The 19195-nt window shown below is 43.6% G+C and overlaps 1 protein-coding gene across 7 annotated transcripts in view; it reads left to right on the forward strand.

The window, feature by feature from the left end:
• Window positions 1-19195, forward strand: part of LOC117361280 (acrosomal protein KIAA1210-like) — a 156027-nt gene that overhangs the window by 50153 nt on the left and 86679 nt on the right. For all 7 annotated transcript variants that reach the window (XM_033946411.1, XM_033946407.1, XM_033946406.1 and 4 more), the window contains one exon: window positions 17167-17240. In XM_033946411.1, the coding sequence (XP_033802302.1) occupies window positions 17177-17240 (64 nt within the window). In that variant the 5' untranslated portion in view covers window positions 17167-17176. The remainder of the gene's footprint in view (window positions 1-17166; window positions 17241-19195) is intronic.

The raw sequence follows: 19195 nt of genomic DNA on the forward strand, positions 1-19195 counted from the left end.
GCAATTCAACTTATACAGAAAAGAAATATATGCTATTACATATCTAGGAAATACAATATTTAAGTACAGATTTCCAAAAGTTGAGTATCAAAAGACAATAGAACAACAGATGATCCAGTGTCTATGTCTAGATGACAGTGCCAGCATCTATTAGACTTAGAACTATCTAACTTTTGTAATCTAACAGGGGTCCAAAAACTTCTGTGCAACAAAAAAAACCCATGTTTCTCTCATAGATGCTGACGCTGTACATCTCATCCTCCAAGTCCAAATCCGTATAAATGGTATATCAAAGATTATATAAACTTGGAAACTTCCCTTGCTATGCTACAGAGAGAGGACATTTCTTTTGGTTTTGGTGCACATAATAAGCAAAGAAACTTAAGATGTTTTAGTTAGCTTTAATGTTAACAAGTATATCTAAATGAGGCCACTGAGAAATGCATGACGCATCAGACTTCATTTTACCAAATGAAACAAGGGATGTTTATTTCCAAAAGTGACTTGTTCTGCTTTTCTCTTTTCTCTTTTTTTTTTTTTTCCACATACAGCATTTCACTTCTGGGTCCCTGTACCTATCCTCCCATGCCTTGTCTCTCCCCTGTCCCACTGCGTGGTCTGGCATATCTCTTTTCATCCGTGGGTCCAGCATCTCTCCTCTGTTCCACTCCCCACCCAGTCTCCGTCCAATAACTTTCCATCTCCCTCTAGTCAACCTTTCCAGATCCTTTCCTCTCCTGCCAGTCACTCCCCTCCTCCCTTCGATCCAGCACATCTTCCTCTTCTCACCTCTGTCTTTTGAGCAATACTTCCTTTAAGGATTGGCCAGATGCATGCAGATTTTTTTTCTCATGTGAGTGACAAGTTCTAAAAAATCCTTTTTTTTTTTTTTTTTCGTGTGAGCAACAAGTTCTTAAAACCAACAATTTTCCAGATTTGCAAGGATTTTTGTGAATGATGCTCCTAGATTATATCAGCGATTGCTCATATGCTCAGCTTAGAGCAGTGGTCTCAAACTCAAACCCTTTGCAGGGCCATATTTTGGATTTGTAGGTACTTGGAGGGTCTCAGAAAAAATAGTTAATGTCTTATTAAAGAAATGACAATTTTGCATGAGGTGAAACTCTATATAGTTTATAAATCTTTCCTTTTGGCTAAGTCTTAATAATAATATTGTAATTTATAGCTAAAGAGACATATGATGAAGAAACTCTTTTATTTTACTTCTGTGATTATGATAAACATACTGAGGGCCTCAAAATAGTACCTGGCGGGCTGCGAGTTTGAGACATAAGAACATAAGCAGTGCCTCTGCTGGGTCAGACCAGAGTTCCATCATGCCCAGCAGTCCACTCACGCGGCACCCATCAGGACCAGGACCTGTATAGTAATCCTCCATCTATACCCTTCTATCCCCTTTTCCTTCAGGAAATTATCTAATCCTTTCATGAACCCCAATACTGTACTCTGTCCTATCACACCCTCTGGAAGCGCATTCCAGGTGTCCACCACCCTTTGGGTGAAGAAGAACTTCCTAGCATTGGTTCTGAATCGGTCCCCTCTTAATTTTTCCAAATGCCCTCTCGTTCTTGTAGTTCTTGAAAGTTTGAAGAATCTGTCCCTCTCCACTTTCTCTATGCCCTTCATGATCTTGTAAGTCTCCGCTTTTCCAGGGAAAAGAGCCCCAGTTTCTCCAATCTTTCAGCGTATGAAAGGTTTTCCATACCTTTTTATCAAACGTGTCGCTCTCTTCTGAACCCTCTCGAGTATCGCCATATCCTCCTTAAGATACGGCGACCAATATTGGACGCAGTACTCTAGATGCGGGCGCACCATCGCCCGATACAACGGCAGGATAACTTCTTTCGTTCTGGTTGTAATACCTTTCTTGATTATACCTAGCATTCTATTCGCCTTCTTAGCGGCTGCTGCGCACTGTGCCGACGGCTTCATTGTCTTGTCCACTATTACCCCCAAGTCCCTTTCTTAGGTACTCTCACCCAATAACAGCCCTCCCATCGTATAGCTATACTTCAGGTTTCTGTTTCCTACATGCAAGACTTTACATTTCTCTACATTGAACTTCATCTGCCATCTCGTTGCCCACTTCCCTAGTTTGTTCAGGTCCCTTTTTAAATCTTTGCAGTCCTCTTTAATCCTAGCCCCACTAAATAGTTTGGTATCATCTGCGAATTTTATTACTTTGCACTTCATCCATGTTTCTAGATCATTTATAAATACATTGAACAGCAGCGATCTGAGCACCAATCCCTGCGGAACACCATTCGTGACCCTCCTCCAGCCCGAGTAGTGGCCCTTCACTCCTACCCTCTGCTTCCTACCTGCCAACCAATTCTTGATCCATCTGTGTACATCTCCTTCCACCCCATGGTTCTTCAGTTTCCAAAGTAGGCGTTCAGGGGGTACCTTGTCAAAGGCTTTTTGGAAATCTAAGTATACGATGTCTATGGGGTCCCCTTTGTCCATCCATTTGTTAATTTCTTCGAAGAAGTGCAATAAGTTTGTTAGGCACGATCTTCCCTTGCAGAAGCCGTGTTAGCTTGTTATCATAAGTTTATTCCTTTCTAGATGCTCATCGATTCTGTCTTATCAGCGCTTCCGCCATTTTCCCCGGAACCGAGGTCAAACTTACCGTTCTGTAGTTCCCTGGGTCACCTCCTGATCCCTTTTTAAAGATGGGCGTAACATTGGCTATCTTCCAATCCTCCTGGATCACGCCTGTTTTCAGGGATAGATTACAAACTTGCTGTAGTAGTTCCGCTATCTCCTCCTTTAGTTCTTTCAGTACCCTAGGGTGGTTTCCGTCCGGGCCCGGGGAGCATAGCTCCTGAGTACAGTGTCTTTCTTGGTCTCTCCTCCTTCATCCACTCAGATGACTTCGGAGCCTTAGCTCCGTTGTGCCCCCCTCCTCCTGCGAGGTAACGTATTGCTTTGTCAAGAGAACACGAGAAAAAGACCACAGTGCTGGTCAGACTAGGCTACTGCTGTTGGTGATCAAAGCAAGAGGAAGGAGGGACAGAGAGAGAAATGCTAGAAGCAGAGGGGGAGAGAGCAAGAGACATGCACCCTCCTCCCCCCCAACCCAGTCTAGCCAGTGACAGGGCAAAAAGCCCAGCCACCCTACCCACAGCTTGTAGGGAAGAGAAGGCAGGAGTGCACCTTATACTAGGGTCTTGATAGGCTTCACCATTTTGAGTGTTTCTCAGATGAATTATTATTATTATTATTATGTTCTTGTATACCGCCATACCCAATGAGTTCTAGGCGGTTCACATCAATTAATTAAGATCCGATCTGAACACGGATTTACAACATTTTATCCGAGTTATAAGCAACGAGGAAGGATAAGTTGGAACATTTTTGCAGAAATATATCAGAGTTACATGCAGCGACGAGGTTGGATGGGAAGGAAAGAGGGCGGGAAAGCCAAGGGAGGGGAGGGGAGGAGGGGAGGGGGTAAGGAGGGGGGAGGGTGGTTGGGGATTATTGCGGGGGAAAGGGGGTTAGGGGTCCTGTTCGCGGAATAGGTATGTTTTAAGAAGTTTTCTGAAGTCGAGGTAGATCGGGGCCTCAAGCATCTTTGGGGCTAGCCAAGGGTTTAGCTTCGCCGCCTGGAAGGCGAAGGTTTTGTCGAGGAATCTTTTGAGCTGACATAGTTTTAGGGAGGGGAAGGCGAACAGCTGAATTCTGCGGGATTTCTTATTGGTGCAATTCATAGTGAAGTGGGGAGAGAGGTATCTTGGTGATAGAGCAAATACTGTTTTGTAGCAGAAGCAGGCGAACTTGAAGGGAGAGTCCCCCTAGACTGGAAAACAGCTAACGTCGTTCCTCTGCACAAAAAGGGTTGCAGAGCGGAGGCTGCGAATTACAGACCAGTGAGTCTCACATCAATAGTGTGTAAACTCATGGAAACATTACTTAAATGTAAATTAGATACGATTTTGGATGAGGGGAATCTAAGGGATCCTAGTCAACATGGATTCACTAGGGGTAGGTCATGCCAATCCAATCTTATCAGCTTCTTTGATTGGGTAACAGGAAAGCTAGACTCGGGAGAGTCTCTGGACATAGTGTACTTGGATTTCAGTAAGGCTTTCGACAGCGTCCCACACCGTAGACTATTAAACAAGATGAAATCGATGGGGTTAGGTGAGACACTAATTGCATGGGTCAATGATTGGCTGAGTGGAAGACGTCAGAGGGTGGTGGTCAACGGCACCCTCTCTGAGACATCGGAGGTGACCAGCAGAGTGCCACAGGGCTCGGTCCTGGGTCCACTCCTTTTTAACATATTCATAAGGGACTTGACCCAAGGGCTTCAGGGTAAAGTAACTCTATTCGCTGATGACGCCAAACTATGTAATATAGTAAGTGAAAGCAATCTGCAGGATAGTATGACGCAGGATCTGCTTACGTTGGAAAACTGGTCCTCGACATGGCAGCTGGGCTTCAACGCTAAGAAATGTAAGGTTATGCATCTCGGTAGCAGAAATCCATGCAAACCTTACACCTTAAATGGAGAAACACTAGCTAGGACTTCAGAAGAAAGAGACTTGGGAGTAATCATCAGTGCAGACATGAAGGCCGCCAAACAAGTAGAGAAGGCCTCCTCCAAAGCAAGGCAACTTATGGGATGTATCAACAGAAGCTTCGTTAGTCGCAAATCTGAAGTCATAATGCCACTGTACAGAACCATGATGAGACCTCATCTGGAGTACTGTGTGCAATTCTGGAGGCCACATTACCGTAAAGACGTGCTTAGAGTTGAGTCGGTTCAGCGGATGGCCACTAGGATGATCTCGGGGCTCAAGGGTCTCTCGTACGAAGAAAGACTAAACAAATTGTAGCTCTACACTCTAGAGGAGCGCAGGGAGAGGGGGGACATGATTGAGACATTTAAATACATCACGGGACGTGTCGAGGTGGAAGAAGACATCTTCTTTCTCAAGGGACCCTCGGTCACAAGGGGGTATCCGTTCAAACTCAGAGGAGGGAAATTCGATAGTGACATAAGGAAGTATTTCTTCACAGAAAGGGTTGTAGATCACTGGAACAAGCTTCCAGAGCAGGTGATCAAGGCCACCAGAGTTATTGACTTTAAGAATAAATGGGATGCCCTAGTAGGATCCTTACGAGGGTTGAGTTAAGGAACTAGGTCATTAGTACTCAGACTTAATGGGGTGGGTCAGTAGAGTGGGCAGACTTGATGGGCTATAGCCCTTTTCTGCCGTCATGTTTCTATGTTTCTATGAAGAGGACTCTAGATTAAGCAGGTGTGGCCAGGATTTGCTCTGCCAGCTCTGGTGAACTCGCAGCGAACCTCATCTGGGGCTTTAGAGGATTTGCGCAGAAAACCTGTGCCTTTGGGGCCAGAGGAGGAGCCTAGGTTCACAGCTGGAAGAGCTTGGCTAATCTGACGTGAAAAGCTCATGTCAAGGTGTAAAGGACACAATTGTATGAGCTGGCTCTGCTCAGCCATTCCTTGGTAACTCACTGCTGCTGGGAATTGTGACATTTTCACTCACGTTTATATTTAAGGTAATACTTTTGATTAAAAACAACTTCCCCCCCCCCCCAAAAAAAAAAAAAAATGCTTTGTTCCACAGTACAAAAGTACAGCTTCAAAGTAACAAGTAAGACGTAAGGCATAACAAAATGTAACTCGTTATGTGTAGAAGTTCTGAAAATTGTAACAAAGTGTTGTAAGGCAGTAATTGTAGTTCGGTAGTGCCCTGTGCAAAGCTAGCAGCCCCCACCTGACTTAACATTTCTTGAGGTGTTCAGCGTGGGATATTCCTTATTAGTCACAGATTAGAACCTTTCTCGTACTGCTTTTGGCTCTGCTAAACTCTTTGTTATATGGGGAAGATGTGGCGCAGTGGTTAGAACCACAGCCTCAGCACCCTGAGGTTTTGGGTTCAAATTCTTGTAACTCTGAGCAAGTCATTTAGGGCTAGATTCACTAAGCAAACCAATCATGTACTGATCGGTGTGCGAGCCCTTTGTGACACGATTTTCCTCCAACCCAATTCACCAACCTTTCCTCCGATCCGATCCCAATCCGTGCGTGCAAAGCAGGAAAGACGTGATTCACTAAACTGGTTGGCCGATAAAAAAACTAGCGACTGGTGAGGGTCAGTCACTTGTGCTAAAACCCCCGATTCTCCTGCTCTGGCTGCCGTGCTCTCTGCCCCGATTCTCCTGCCTGCCGCCCTGCTCTCAGCCCCGATCTGCTGCCTGCCTCAATCTCCTGCGCTCAGCCCCAACTCTCCTGCCCTTCCCCGCAGTACAAGCCCGTGGTTTTAACCTGTAGGCTTAAAGCGGGTTAAAACCACGGGCTTGTAAAAAAAAAAAAAAAAGCAAAAACGTTTCCTACTGAGAGCATGCGCAGACCATCTACAGGCAAGGAAGATGGTCTGCGCATGCTCAAGAATCGCTCTCTAGCTATCCGTGCGGTGGGTGGGGGGGGGGGGGGGCGTGCCAACGATCGTCCCCATTTGCATGCAGGCCTTTAGTGAATTCGTCGGCCTGCATGCAATCAGGCATGGATCGGACACGGAAAGGAGGTTAGTGAATCTAGCCCCAAATCCCCCATTGCCCCAGGTATGTTAGATCAGTGGTCCCCAACCCTGTCCTGGTGGACCACCAGGCCAATCTTGTTTTCAGGCTAGGTCTTCATGAATATGCATGGAGAAGATTTGCATGCCTGTCACTTCCATTATATGCAAATCTCTCTCGTGCATATTTATTAGGGCTAGCTTGAAAACCCGATTGGCCTGGTGGTCCTCCAGGACAGGGTTGGGAACCACTGTGTTAGATAGTGTGAGCCCACCAGGACAGATAGGGAAAAAATGCTTGAGTACCTAAATGTAAACCCCTTAGGTTTAGGAAAATGCTGAAAACTCAATTGTTTGTTAGCTCTTTCCTATATTAGGTTTCTTTTTTTTTTTTTTGCAAGTGCTGTTCTGCAATTGTGTTTTATTTGTGGTGCTTAACCTGTTATGATTGTAATCTTTGCAAACCGTATAGTTAATATACGGTATATAAGTTTTTAATAAATAATCATTGATAACTGAGTTGTAAATATAGTTAACACTCAACATCTCCTCATTTTTTTATTACAGAATCAGTTTTAGAGAGTTCTTACCTGGGCTGCTTTGGATTCAGCAAAAAAAAAAAAAAAAAAAAATAAAAATTGAACATTGATGTGTAATCCAGGAGCAAACTGACAGGGATCTAGGCTCCCAGGCAATGAGAATCCTAGGCCCCTAACTACCTATCAAAAGTGATTAAACTAGATAGAGGCTAGGGGAGAGTGGGCCCCCTACTGGTCTGAGCACCTGGGCACTCCCTTTTATCCCAATGGTCAGTCTGCCCCTGATGTTACCTCATAGAATTCAGCAGTGTTGCGTTTGGTTTGTTGGATTTTTTTTTATTATTTATCACCCGTCCTTATCCTGGGCGAGTTACATGTTAACATATAAAATAAGATTGTTCAACTAATGTGAGTTGTGCTTGATATGAACAACCAGTATATGCAATCCTATTTATCACAAGACCTCAAACACCCAAAACACTACTTATATAATTTTTCGTGTTCTTACTGGGGTTGGATATTCATCATCGGTCTTTGTGTGAATATTTTCTTATTCAATGCAGGCACAATTGCTTGATATTTATTTCTATATGGTGAGCTAATGTATTTAAGAAGAGCACTTATCTTATCAGCATATGACATACACGTTGCATCAACGACGAACGTCATTTAAGGCCAGAATTCTGGCCAGCCCTGTCGTACATCAAAATGTAAAATTACATAAGGCATACAAGATGCCTCAATGACGAACATCCTTATGCCAAGTAAAACAGACCAGACCATCGAAAACTTCTGTGACCAGCACTCGGCACTCAACAGTCATCACTCCTTCCCCCTCAGCCAAACTCAAACCCTATATTTTATCTTACAGAACAGGTGTCTTTTCAGCATTTTCCTAAAGTTCTGTAAATTTTGCTGTTGGCGAATATATCCTGGAAGGTTGTTCCACTCCCTAGGACCGATACAGTAAAAAACACAGTTCCTGGAAGAGGAAAGCCTTAAATCCCGTACAGATAGAACAGACAGATCACAATGCTCAATTGAGCGAAGCATTCGAGCCAGTTCACGCGGCAAGATGCTCTGGACCAGGTGTTTGGGGGGCCAACTTCTGTAAGCACATGAAAACATTTACTAATAGTTGACCAAAAATGGGCAGGTCTCTGTGGAGACCCTGTACTGAGACTGCTCGGCCAATGCAATGAATGAAAACCCAGAATGGAGATTGGTAATTTCTGTAAATGGTTTTTTTTTCCTGGTTGCTAACAGTTAAATAGTAGAATTGGTAATAAAGAGGAAAAGGTTTTTTGTGCTCAGTTGAGTCAGCGCAGCTGTAAAGATGGAAGCCAAGGAAGAACAGGATGTCCTGAAAAGCTTCTAAGTCATCCTTGAAATCTATCTGATTGAAAAAACACAAACCTTAGCAGTATTCCCAGCCTTCTGGTAGGGGTGTGAGCAGTGTTCCCTCTAAGCGGGCGGGTGTTGTGAGCAAACTTTTTTCACCGTGAGCCAAAAATATCGGGCGCCAGCAAGTTATGAGCCAACTCGCCCGATTCTCCTCTCGCCGCCCTGCCATCTGCCGTACGCCTCTTCCGATCGTGCGCTGTGACGAGAAACGTGTGCGCTGCGATGTAATATTTTGTGCGCCAGCGCACGCCAGCGCAGCTTAGCGGGAACACTGGTTCAAATGGTTTTATTTATTTCCCCAAATTTATTTTTGTTATACGCATTGAAAATATTTGATATTGCGTTTAAATCAAAATCTCAATAAACTTGAAACGAGTGCCCGTGAGATTGTGGGAGGGTTAAATACTCAAAACTTAGAAGTTTTTGCTACGCCAGCTTTCTGGTATCTTTACATACAGTGGCGTACCTAGCATATGTAACATCCGGGGCCCATCATTTTTTGGCACCCCCCCCCATCTGTAAGAAAAACATGATTTTTAGTAACAAACCACACGTCACACATGAGTACCTAGGAAAAGGCAGCATCTTACATATTGCAGTGAGCAGTACATCAATACACCCATTGTAAAACTAAACAAGCCAGACCAGCACAGATCAATCCTACACCGTCAATCCTAACAGAAAACCATGTCTTTCGAACACACAGAACACAGAAAACACCTTCGCCTAGTAAGGAATATGTAATCACAAACTAACCCCTCCCTCTTTTACAAAACTGTAGTGTGGATTTTAGCTACGGAGGTAACAGCTCTGATGCTCATAAAATTCTGAGCATCAGAGCTGCTACCACCAAGGCTGGTGCTAAAAACGCTTCACAGTTTTGTAAAAGGGGGGATAAAATAAAAATACATAGACAAAGGTTAAATTGAACCAGCAAGAAGCTGGACTCTGCATACAATGCTTCACAGAAACAGTGACACATGTCTCCTAAAGCAATAAATAAATAGAAATTTTTTTCTACCTTTGTCTTCTGTGGTTTCTCCTTTCCTCATCTTCTTGTAACTCTCTTCCTTCCATCCACTGTCTGCCGTCTCTCTTCCCCTATATGGCATCTTCTCTCCTTCTATGCCCCTTCCAGAAACTGTATGCCTCCCCCTTCCATCTCTCCTTTCACCCCATTGGTCTGGCATCTCTCTCCTCGCCTTCCCTCTCCCACACCTCTCCTCATAGTCTGGTATCTCCCCTTCCCTGATTCTCTGGCATCTCTCTCCTTTCCTTTTCTTCCATCTTTCGCTCCCCCTCCATGCTCTCACATCTCCCCCTTCCTTTTCCCTTAGACTGGCATACCTTCCTCCTACGCTCCAAGCCCTGGCATCTCCTTTAATTCCCTCCCTCATCTTCCTTCTCCCTCCAGCTGGGTACCGCAACACTCTTCCCTGCAGCTCTGCACTTCCCCACAATTGCCATGCTTCGGTTCCTCTTCTTCCTTCCTTCCTCCCCCCCCCCCCCCCGCGGGACCCTGCGGCACCATCAACTCTTACTCCCTCTAATGTCGGCCCTGCAGCTCCAGACTTCCTCGCACCTTCTCCCCTCCCCCTTTGGATCGCTATTATTTTAAATGTTATAGCCGCGGAGCTGTATCCATCAGTGGAGATGTCTAACCTCGGCCTGCCCCGGAACTCTTACTGCAGCAGACGCCCGTCTAGGCAGGAACAGGAAGTCACTGTTGCAGTAAGAGTTCCGGGGCAGGCCGAGGTTAGACATCTCCACTGATGGATACAGCTCCGCGGCTATAACATTTAAAATAATAGCGATCCAAAGGGGGAGGGGAGAAGGTGCGAGGAAGTCTGGAGCTGCAGGGCCGACATTAGAGGGAGTAAGAGTTGATGGTGCCGCAGGGTCCCGCGGGGGGGGGGGGGAGGAAGGAAGGAAGAAGAGGAACCGAAGCATGGCAATTGTGGGGAAGTGCAATCCCCCCAATGCGTCCCCTTACCTTACCGACGCGTGTGTGCGCTGTGAAGAGAAACTTTGCGCTGCGATGTAATATTTTGTGCGCGAGCGCAGGCCAACGCAGCTTAGCGGGAACACTGGGTGTGAGTATGTTATTCTTATTAAAGGCCAAAATCCACAAGTTGCTTTACTTGGGCCCCAAGGGTATGTCTGGCAAGTCTGTACCAGGCTATAGTTTCACCCAGTGCTAATCGCCTACTGGAATTCTCTCCCCCCCCCCCACCTGCTTTACTTCCACCACCAATGAGAAGAAACAGTGAGCTGAGAGCCCTTTTTGCCCTCCTCCATATTTGTGTCCTGTAACCCTTGTAATGCTGATGCCTGGCTTGGAAAAGAACTAGTGATTTAGTGAAGGAGCCAGCTTCACCTGATCCCTTGATTCAGTGCCACATTCAGTGGGCTCTACCCAGTAACCACTGTGGGGTTGAGGCAGTAAAGTGTTCTAGATTTTGTGCACAGGTTAGCTTGGCTTTTACACTCAGTTTTATGTGTGCCCTATGTAGAAATGGGTTTTGCAGATACCTCGGTGCACGGTGCCTTTAAATTTATGGTAATGAAGCTATTAGCTGTTCTGCGCAGCTTCAAAAGACAAAGATTGTACGCAATGCTGAGGTTTTAATGATACGGGAATGGGTACCTGCAGTTATCCGTGGGGTGGGGATGGGGACAGAGCCCATGGGGTTGGACAGGAACGGGGCGAGGATGGGGACATAGTCTGTAGGGATAGGGACAAACTTTGTCCCTGAGTCGTGTCCTCTATGTAAAAACTTAACACATCTTAGATTGGCAACTGAATTCAATGATTTTAAAAAAAATGCCAACGTTGCTTTGGATTTAAATGAGCTACTGTTAAATGACATCATTTGCGTCTTTGTCTGCCTTTGATGTAGCAACAAAAGCCTCGTCTGCTGATCAGACTCCTACCATTTGCATCATCCTTCCATCATGTGCCCAGCTGCTCATGCATCTTACTGTTACTGTAACAGATTCATCCATCATTGCTAGCAAGCAGTTTCAAAAGAGTGGCCTTTAGCTTGGATTTGAAAGGCCCCCTTTTTTTGAAACTGCTTTCAACTCTTAAGTCCCACTCACTGCTGTCAGATACCTAGACCCACTATAATCTCCCCAACCCTGAAATGTCCTATCTAAATTAGATTGTAAGCTCTGCGTACGCCTTTCAACGCTATAGAAATAAATAGTAGTACTGTATTTACATGAATAAGTGATGACGTGGCAGTAGCAAAATTTGTCTCTTATGTCTGATGCTCTTTTTTTGAACTTTTTTGTTATTGTATAATGGCTTTGCCTATTGTGTGTGTGTCTTATGTATTTTTACAAAGGCTCTGTGTTCAGTGAGCCCTTTGGAAAATAGACTGCAAATTGGTTGTTCCTTTTCCTGTCTAACCAGACTATACTTTGGACTCCACTAATGTAATTTTAGAAATGACTTAAACATGAAGAGTAGCATTTTACATGCTCAATTAGGCACTAATAAAATTACCCTGGCATATGAGTGCTTACTAATTAGACATTAGAAAAACAGAGAATATTTTTATGCAGTGTAAGTATAGGCATTCCTAGGGGCAGAGAATGGGCAGTGTGGGGACATGATTGGCACTTCTGCATGTATTTTATAAATAGTGCTTCAGTTCTCGGACGCTCATAAATTCCCCCCCTTCCCTCCCCTCCCTGATAGTTAAATACTAAGGTCAGCATTGACCCCAAACGCTGACTATGGCGTTTAAATTTATTTGGAGAGAACAATGGAGAAGGAGAAAGACCTGGGAAGAAAAACAATGAGGAGGTGCAATCCAAAGCAAATAAGATGAAGAACCATATATCTTTAAAAAGTGTATTAATGTCAGAAAGCAAAATTATTCTACTCAACTACAGATATTCATGACATAAACAGATATTTGTGACATGAGTCCAACCTTTCATGTCATGAATATCTGTAATTCAGTGGAAGGTTTCTATTTTGCTTTTTGACATCATTTTAAGGATATATGGTTCTTCATTTTATGCTTTGGATTACATCTCCTTGCTGTTTTGCTTTCATTTAAATTTATATCCCAGCCTATACCCAGAAACCAGCGCTGATTATCCAGGCATAAAGCAGCCACAGCAAATTATCCAGGTTTGAAGGGCATAAGATCACACTGGCATTGATTTCAGTATAGTGGGTTCTCTGAGGAAGCCGGTCTGGCGAAACACGTCAGAATCCGGAGGAATTGGACACCTGCTTTAAGATGAGTAAAATTATTGTTACGCTAATGGAATTTGGGATCATCTTTTGACCACTCAAGTGATTTAAAGTAATAATAATAGCTTTATTTTATATCCCATCATACCTTTTCAGTTCAACACAGTATACAGTAAAGTAGAAATACAGTGTGGATACTGCAGGTATCGATACAAGTGAAGAGAACAGGGAGATTACAGCAATGGTTTAGTGGGGAGGGAGAGGAGAAAGTGGGTTGCATAGGTAGGAGGAGGTGCGTGTTGGGATTGTAGGTAGGATGGATGGGTTTCAAAGGATCAGATAAACTTGTCGAATAAGTGAGTATTCAGAGATTTTCTGAAGGATTGGTATGATGGAGAATTCAGGAGGAGGGTGCTTAAGGTGTTGTTCAGATGCCTGCCTGAAAGGATAGTGTCCTATCAAGAAATTTTTTTGTATCGACATCCCTTGGGAGTGGGGAATAAGAATAGAAGTGTTTTGCGGGAGGGGCAGGGATTGTCCTGTAGAACAAAGTGTTTCATGAGGTAGGTGGGCGAGGTGCCGAATAGTGTCTTGTAACAGAGGCAGCCAAATTTGAAGATGATTCTGGCTTCGATTGGTAGCCAGTGCAGTTTTTTGAAGTATGGGGAGATGTGGTCGGATTTTTTCAGGCAAAAGATCAGTCTTACCGCAGTGTTTTGGATCGCTCTTAGTCTCTTGATGTTTTTTTTGTGGGATCCTAGGTAGATTATGTTGCAGTAGTCCAGTGAACTTAGAATTAGAGATTGAACTAGCAGCCTAAACACGGCAAAGTCAAAGTAAGGTTTTAGCATGCGTAATTTCCATAGTAGGCAAAAGCATTTATTGATTAATATGTTGGTATGGGCATCAAGAATAAGTTGTTGGTCGACGGTGACACATAGGATTTTTATGGTAGGGTTGATTGGGAAGATACTTCCATTTAGATTGATTGAAGAGTCGATGGTTTTGTTTGACGGGGTTGCCATGAAGAATTTGGTTTTATCTGGGTTTAGTTTAAGTTTGAAGTTTTTTTGTCCATTGTGATACCTGGTTGATGATTGAAGAGATGAAGGTTCTAGTTTCGGTTGATAGGGTGGAGATGGGGATGATGATTGTGATGTTGTCTGCATATATGTAAGATTTGATGCTCAGCTTTTATAGGGCTTGGCCTAGAGAGGACATGTATATGTTAAAAAGGGTGGGAGAGAGAGGGGAACCTTGTGGGACGCCACAAGGGTTGACCCATGATTGTGAGTAGGATTGGTTTTTCAGGAAGCCCTCGAACCAGTTTAGAACTTTGCCCGTGATTCCGATAGCACCCAGAAAGTTAAGTAGAATTTCGTGGTCCACCAAGTCAAAGGCACTGCTCAAGTCAAATTGGAGTATTAGTGCTTGATTCCCTGCACTAAGTATGTGAGAAATGTGATCCATGATGGAGGCTAGTGCGGTTTCATGATTGGTATTCGTGTAGTGTAGAAAATGTATCCAGATAGTTTGTTAGGGCAGTGTTGATCAGTCCTTCCATCAGCTTGGCGAAGAAGGGGATGTTGGCTACTGGTCTGTAGTTGGAGGTTGAAGATACAGGGTCCTTGTGGTTCTTTATGATGGAAGTGATGAGGATGTGGCTGAGATCAGTTGTGAGATCCAGTCATAGAGCAGTGCTTTGAAAGGAATGGGAGCTGATTTCATGATGATGGGTGGGCAGTTGTCGAGGCGGCAGTAGGAATTGGTGTATTTTTGCAGGGTTGGAGGAATTGGAACCAATTGGGTTTTTCAAAGTGATCCCAGTACAAGTCAGCTGGAATGGAGTCAGAGTGTGGGTTAGTGGTGGAGAAGGGGAGGTCGGGGGTGGGGGGGGAGCTTTGGAAGGGGTGCACTTAGCATGAGGATTTTTGTCTTGAAGTGAGATACAAAGGACTCAGCAGATGGTAGTTGGGTGGAGGGGGATCTTTTATGGTGATTAACTTCGAACAACATGTTAATTAGTTTGAAGAGTTCCTTATCATTGGCTGTGGGGGAACCTATTTTGGTCGGATAATAGGCGCATCGTTTTTCTTTTGAAATTCTTTTGTATTCATGTATCTTGAATCTCCAGGTTGCTTTGTTTTTCTCATTTTTTGTTTTGGTCCAGATTCTTTCTAGTTGGCGTGCCTTTCGTTTTAGTGTTGTTAATTCCATGTCGTACCATTCGTCTATTATGTGTTGTCTTTTTTTATCTTTCTTTAGTGGTGCAATTTTATCAAGGATCATGGTACTGATGTTGTTCCAGTATTCGGTGAAGTCCCTATTAGTGTCGAGGTTGGGTATAATGTGAAGTGGAACCAGAATTCAGTGGGGTTGAGGGAGGGTCTGAAGGTTGTGGTCGGGGCATCCTTTCTGTGGTTGATTGTTGGGTTAGGCTTCGTGTTGCTCCAAAGTAGTTGGAAGTTGGTGAGAAGGTGGCCTGACCAGATTGTGTCAGTCCAGGTTTCTTTTGTAAGTGAGCTGGGGGAGGGGGGTGGGTCTTTGGAGGAGAAGGAGATTAAGACTATGTGGTGGCCTTTCTGATAGGTGGTGGTAGGGGGGGTATGGGAAATCCTAGGGAGGTTAGGAGGGAGAGTACTTCCTTGACTGATGGGAAGTCTTGGCGTTCTAGGTGGAGATTTATGTCGCCTAGTAGAAGATTATATTTTTCCTTTGACGTGTTTAAGAGAGAGTTATTCAGGGAAGTTTTAGCTGGAATTGTTCCATTTGTTAGGCGGAATGAAGAACAGTGTGGTGGTCAGTTGATTCATGAGATCCTGATTCGAGAGGGTGCAGGTGATGATTTCAAGGTCTTCAGTGGATTTGGAGTCAATAATCTGGAAGTTGAAGTGATCTTTTAGGATGATGGCGATTCCACCCCCTCTTTTAGAGCTTCGGGAGAGGGGGAGGATTTTGTAGCCATTGGGTAGGACACCGCTTATGGGGTAGTAACCTATATACTGGTCCGGAGTACTTTTTACACCTTGGAGAAAGTGGGTAATTTTTTCTTGTTAATAGTATTTCACGTATTACCCACATGGTGTTAATTCATTTTCCCAAGTATCGTTTTTTGGAAAACTATATGACTGACATTATTTTTATAAATCTAAATATTGATGGGATACTGAATATTCCTCTGTGATATTACTTTATTAGATATCCAATTATCACAGCTCTTAAATTGATCATAAAATACTATGCAACATTAAGCAATAAATAATCCACAATACTATGATTTGTGAAATACTCAGACCCTACACCCCGTGATTTGGTGATAACTCCAAACTGGGGTTCATAAGGGGACCATCATAGCTTTTCACTGTCCCCATAAACCAACCATTCCAAAAAAGCTAAATCCGGTACTAATTACCTAACACACTACAGAAATGCTATTGAGAGTAATTCTTCAATGACTTATCTGGAAATGGAGGTATTGTTGATTGTTGTGAACCCCAGACCACTTTAAAAAGACTACTCCATTCTATTTCTTCTCTTTTTTTCTTTATTCATATAAAACTGTGCAGATATCCCCGTCCCCCCGACTCGAGTTTCGCGTCTTCATCAGGGAAGGACACTGGACTAGCTCTCCATGACAAATGGGCAACAGAATGGGCAACAGTTAGCCCTGTTTCTGTTGCCCATTCGTCATGGAGAGCTAATTCAGTGTCCTTCCCTGATGAAGACGCGAAACTCGAGTTGGGGGGACGGAGATATCTGCGCAGTTTTATATGAATAAAGAAAAAAAGAGAAGAAATAGAATGGAGTAGTCTTTTTAAAGTGGTCTGGGGTTCACAACAATCAACAATACCTCCATTTCCAGATAAGTCATTGAAGAATTACTCTCAATAGCATTTCTGTAGTGTGTTAGGTAATTAGTACCGGATTTAGCTTTTTTGGAATGGTTGGTTTATGGGGACGGTGAAAAGCTATGATGGTCCCCTTATGAACCCCAGTTTGGAGTTATCACCATAGTATTGTGGATTATTTATTGCTTAATGTTGCATAGTATTTTATGATCAATTTAAGAGCTGTGATAATTGGATATCTATTATTTTTATAAAACCATATAATTTCTCTAATAATTGAAGCCATTGATTAGAAGTATTCAAGGAACAGTATTGCATAATATGAGTTTTTGAGGTATGTTTTACATTAAATGATATAAGGAATCCAGTTGCTTGATTTACAACTGAGAGAATTCGTTCTGAGTGGAAGAAAGGCGATTGGAAATGTTGAGGCTTTCAGATTATAAGTTACATCTTAAGACCACTACCAAATAACTTGATTTTTAGTGAAAATTTACCAAGAGAAATATAAACTTATTTGCATCTTTCCAATATCACTAATGATAATCAAAAATTACTTTCTTCCTCTTTTTTTTTTTTTTCAGTGACTACGTTATGGCCAGAGAGTCAAGAGAAACGCGTCTTCCCGAGACAGATGATACTGGAGAAGAAAGTTCAGGTAAATGGGCACTCACTTGAATATTTCTGGAAATAGGTATATAATTCTTGGTTTAATAAAGGTTTGAACAAGTTTCTAAGGTGGACATAAGGAAAGCCATTGCTTATCTTTGGGGATAAGTAGCTTGGAATCTTGCTACTTTTGGGGATCCTGCCAGGTACTTTGTTTATGAGATCTTGATATACCACCTTTCTGTGGTACAACCAAAGCAGTTTACATATTACATATATTACATAAAGGTTCGCTAGGTATTTTCCTGACCTTGCGCAATTGGGGGGGGGGTGTTTAAGTGACTTGCCCAAAGTCACAAGGAGCCACAGTGGGAATTTAATCCCATTCCCCTAGTTCTCAGTTTCCTGTGCTAACCAGTAGGCTACTGTTTCTGGATTGGCCCTGTTGGAAACATGATGCTGGGCTGATGGATCTTTGGTTTGATCCAGTGTAACAATTCTTATCTTCTTATGCCTTTATACAATATATGAGGTGCATAATCAAAAAGAAAATACATCTAAAAACCTGCCTAAATCGGCACTTGGACGATCAAAAAGACAAGTCGTCCAAGTACCGATAATCGAAACGGGTCTTAGATGTATGTAAAAGCAGCTTAGGCCTTTTCACTGCTGCTGGGTGCCCACAGTGAAAAGGGGCATTTTTCAAGAAGTGGTTAGGGCGGGAGGTGGGCGGAATGTGGCCGACCTAGACTTAGTTGTCTGGCAACCATAATCGAAAGTTTGATTAGGTTGCCTGTACGGAACTGATATGTTTTGACTTAGACCAAGTCAAAATAGGTATAAGTTCTGAATCAGGCCACTGAGCTGATTGCAGCTTCCGTGATCAGCTCACTGGCCCAGACAACCCATCCCCCCGCCCCATAATGATTGCAGCAGGAGGGATGACAAGAAGCGGAGGGGGAGGTAGGGCAGGATTGGGATGGAGCAGGGATGGGTGGAACTGGGCAGGCTTGGGGGCAGGTCTAGGAGGTCAAGATTTTCCAAACCCTACCTAGAGTGCTTGGTCATAGTATAGAGCTGAATGGTGTTGCATCATCACAGCAGATCACCCATGTAGTGGAAGAGGCTGTGGGGCAAACGTGACAAGTTCTGGAAGCTGTGTCTGTTGCCATCCATCCTGCTTGGAAGTGAATGCTATTCAGATGATGGAGCATGCACTTTTGGTGGGAAACACCTGAATTACCAAGTTCCATGTAGCTTTGTGTTGCCTAGTCCGATAGTGCCAGAGCTCCAGGTTTGTTGTTTGTTGGTATCAGGATGCAGCTGAAGAATGGCACTGTAGCAAAGTTGGAACAATGATTTCAGAACAAACAGCCGTAACGTGCCAAGCACGAACTGAGACAAAGCACTGTGGATTGAATCATTGTGAGGGAACACATGACTGCACTGAAAGAATGCCGGCTTGTGTAGGGCTTGACAGCTGTGTGTAAGAAAAGTTTGCGTCCTCTGACCCCTTGTCATTCACTTCTCTTTTCTTTTCCTTGGCCCAAGTAATGTGTGGCAATCCCTCACACAAAAAGAGTCGAAAGTGATTAATAGGAATGCTCAATTATCTTAGCATGATTGAAGAGACAAATGTTTTAGCCCTGGTGGACATAACTTCATTCAGCTAAACAGCCAATGTTTAGGCTAAGAAATTATCCACTACCTGGAGAGTACCATGGCAGTCTGTCCAGATATTCCATGATAAGTGTTACTGAGGGTTTGCTTTTGAGCCTCTCCTAAGAGCATAAGAATAGTCATATTGGGTCAGATCAGTAGTCCATCTAACCTAGAATCCTGCTTCCAACAGTGGCCAATCCAGGTCACAAGTGCCTGATAGAAACCCAAATATATGAGCAAGATTCCAGAATTGCAAATAGGAACAAGATTATTTGCAGAATCTCAAAGAACAGCAAGATTCTGGAATCCCAAAGAATAGCAACATTCCATACCAATCCCAGG

The sequence above is a fragment of the Geotrypetes seraphini genome, chromosome 5 (genome assembly GCF_902459505.1).
Source record: "Geotrypetes seraphini chromosome 5, aGeoSer1.1, whole genome shotgun sequence".
In the NCBI taxonomy this organism is placed as follows: Eukaryota; Metazoa; Chordata; class Amphibia; order Gymnophiona; family Dermophiidae; genus Geotrypetes; species Geotrypetes seraphini.